Here is a 3,757-nt window from a genome sequence, read left to right on the forward strand (position 1 = left end):
AATAAATAAAATGCATGTGCATCCCCCCAAAAATATATATATATATTTTATCAACAATCACCATTTGACATTATTTTAACCATCTCACAGAACACTTACAATTGCTTTTTGCTAACATTTTATGATTTATTAATTTAGGAAATTATAATAAAATATTTTTTCATAGCGACAGTTTCAAAATAATTAGAAATTCATTTTAAGACCATGCCACCTAGTGGTATTTTATTTGGAAAACACCTTGTTATTGCATTAACATAAAGCTTCTGTTATATGGAAGACAATGTTTTAAAGCAAAGTTCTGTGTACTTATTTTGTCTTTAAATTGGGCATGTGTGTTCCTATGTAACAGTAAAGGCATTCATAAACTTCTGTGATACTGGCAGCTTCAAGGCATGTGTTTTCTGCTTTCTTTCTCTCCCTTCCATTCTGCCCCTGGGGGCTCCATACATATGGTTTCTTTTCTGAGATTACTCGTTGTCTACTTCTATGTTATTGTGATTCCTCTGTGGGGGAAATTATCAACAGAGGCAACTTAGAGATTTCCCATCTCCAGTACTCCTTAGAAGGTTCCCACCATGAGGTTGAATTTTCTGTTAAATACTTGACCTGGATCCTAGACTGTGTGTTGTTTTGAATTTCTTAGTAGTTCAATAATTAACATTGTTGGTATTAACATTGGTGCTTTCTGAAAAAGACAAAAGTCATTACTCTGCTTTTTTCCTGTTTGGGGTATTAATGTGTGTTGAGGCATAGTTTGTAGAGTTTCAGTGTGACCCATGCTTAATACTCATTGTTGTGAGAGAGGCCAAGACCAAGCAATATGGATATCATTCCATGAATGATCTAGTGACCTTCAGGGGGACAGGGTTCTGGAAGTTTGCTTTACTCAAGGCTAGAATGCAGTGGCAATAGGAAAAACAGTGAAGGGGACAGGTAGGAGTGTCTAGAGAGTTGTAGTTTGACTTCATTTTTTTAAGTTGAAGACTTGAGACAAAGATTGATTGTACATCTAAGTACAACTACACTTGCTTGGGAATACTTTGTTTAAAGAAGCAGTTTTATTATGGCTGACGGAGATTCTGCTTTTCCATAGGGAACTATATTGCAAAAAGAAAGTTTTATGAAACTATTAAATTAACTAGACATTTTATTTCATCGCTGAGTTGAAGAGAAGAATTTACAATAGGAACTAATAATATCCCAAGAGCACACCTCATGCTCTTATTCTAGAGATGGTTAGATGTTTTCAATTTTACAGTATTTTTATTTATAAATATAATCTTTTATTTCTAAAGAAAATCTTTGCATAGAAGCTCAAGTGCTTGTGATATACAGATGCATATATATAATACCAAACTTAGAGTTGTGTCTGATTTTATTAGTTGATACAGAAAACTTTAGTGTATGTTTTATAGTACAAATGTAAGTAAAGCAAAATCAAAACTCAAATGTTTTCAATCGCTATGATTCCCTGTTATTTTTCTAAGTTTTTTTTCCCTTAAAAATGCTATAGTTAGTAAACTTGCATCATTTTTGCTCTCTTTTTCTTTTCTAGTTGGCACTTGGCAATGTAATAAGTGCATTGGGAGACAAGAGCAAAAGGGCCACCCATGTTCCCTATAGAGATTCCAAGCTAACAAGACTATTACAGGATTCCCTCGGGGGTAATAGGTATGTATCCTTGATTACTCTCCATTATTCCTTACTTTATAAGTAAATTTGTAAGGTGATTTATAAGAATTGATTTTTTTATAAACCAAATAAAAAATAATATACTTTAAAAACGAAAGCATACGAGACGTTTTGTGTTCTCAGTGCTGTTGAGTGACGCAGCTTCGGAGTGACCCTATAGGACAGGGCAGAGCGGCCCTCGCGGGTTTCCTAGGCTGTAACTCTTCATCTTTCTCCCACTATAATGCGTTATAAGTAAGAAACTGACATTCCGAGAGGTTCGGTCATTTACTGAAAGTTCCTTAAATTGAAAGCCAAAGCCATGATATGTGCTCTTCCTACCGTTCTGTGTTTTCTACTTTAATTGATTTGCATTTAGTAGACACCGAACAAGATTTTGTTGGGGGTGAAAAGGAAATCCTGTCAGTGCTTACAAAGTAATTTACTGGTATTTTATGGAAAATCTACTAAAATTGAAACTTTTACTATGTTGAAGGACTTTTGAAATGAAAATGAATGAAACAGGGTGTTGGCTGGTTACTAACTTTGTCAGAATTATTGTTATTCCCCTTTTTGCATACTTTGCAGCATTCTGATATATTTTATCAACTAAATCCCTCCTTTTGGTAATGCATTCCTTTTTATAAACATCAACATTTTGGCTTTACAAGTGGAACATTTTTGGCTCTTAAATTAAAGCATAGCACAATTTAATAAGCTACAAAGAGCCACAGCAAATTTATTTCACAGTGTTTTTTAACATTCTAACAAATCATGCTTCTTGAAAAGGTCATTGGCCGCTGTATAATGATCTCATAATTAAACTTGCAAGCTTTCTTTTTGAAAGCCATGCAAAGGATTTTGAATAATGTTCAATCTAGACTTGGTCAGTTTAGTTTTTAAAGTTTTGTTTGATTACGTTCAGCACCTTTTTAATGTTTATTCTTTTATGTAAACTGGCATTACTTCAACTCATCCCTCTTCCAATATGTCATATACATGAATAAAATTTTACTTCCATGATTCCATATTTCAGACTTTCATAGTTTTTCAGTCTGATCTTCAATATCAATCTGGGTTTTTGTCATAGAGCAACTTTGTGGGTTTTTTTTTAACTCAAACGTAAAAACTTTTAAAGTTTTCTGTAATGTAGCCACTGCCTATTCTTTGAAAAAACAAAGTAGAGATGACAATCACTCCCTTACAGATTTCAATTGTTGGGAAAGTTTGCTTGCTCTCTACTCGGTCTGTGCAAGGTATTTTCACCATGAGTCTTGAATTCTCTGGTAGTTAGGCTACAGCCAAATAGTCTCAGATATTTCCCACCCATTTTTTCATGGTAGTCACCCCTCAGAGGAAATGACCCCTTCTGCTTCCATCCTGAAACCAGCCTCATGTTAAAAGAATTTTATTTAGAATTTCGTGATCAACCTCAGAGTTAAAAGCACTACACCTGTTCTAAGCCATGGAAAGCAAACTACTTAGCCTGTTTTTGTAAACATTTGGCATATATTTATGTAAACAATTTAGTGACTTTTACTTTTTAAAATGTATTTTTATGCATTTACAATAATTATTACATCACCTTAATACATGTGTAGCAGGCATTCCAGAAAACACACAAACGTATAAAGTACCGCAAACCACAAGATCAGTCTGTTGAAACTACCAGTCCTCCGTGGGAGAAGATTAGGCTTTCTACTCCCAGGGGCAGTTTTTTTTTTCTTTTACTTTTATTGGGGGCTCTTACATCTCTTATCACAATCCGTACATTCATCCAGTGTGTCAAGCACATTTGCACATATGCCGCCATCATCATTTTCTTTTTTTTATTTTAGATTTCTAATCTCTATTTTATTTATTTATTTAAGATCATTTTATTAGGGGCTCATACAACTCTTATCACAATCATCCATACATCAATTGTGTAAAGCACATTTGTACATTCATTGCCCTCATCATTCTCAAAACATTTGCTCTCCACTTAAGCCCCTGGCATCAAGTCCTCATTTTATCCCCTCCCTCCCAGTTCCCCCCTCCCTCATGAGCCCTTGATAATTTATAAATTATTATTTTGTCATATCTT

At 34.2% G+C, this 3,757-nt stretch overlaps 1 protein-coding gene across 1 annotated transcript in view; it reads left to right on the plus strand.

Moving 5' to 3' along the window:
- The window catches only part of KIF21A (kinesin family member 21A), a 90,311-nt gene that overhangs the window by 10,461 nt on the left and 76,093 nt on the right, over window positions 1-3,757 (plus strand). Inside the window, exon 7 of the mRNA XM_004700206.2 lies at window positions 1,556-1,671. Within this exon, the coding sequence (XP_004700263.1) occupies window positions 1,556-1,671 (116 nt within the window). The remainder of the gene's footprint in view (window positions 1-1,555; window positions 1,672-3,757) is intronic.

Source organism: Echinops telfairi, unplaced genomic scaffold (assembly GCF_000313985.2).
Source record: "Echinops telfairi isolate 266 unplaced genomic scaffold, ASM31398v2 ScPeMD7_7406;HRSCAF=8444, whole genome shotgun sequence".
In the NCBI taxonomy this organism is placed as follows: domain Eukaryota; kingdom Metazoa; phylum Chordata; class Mammalia; order Afrosoricida; family Tenrecidae; genus Echinops; species Echinops telfairi.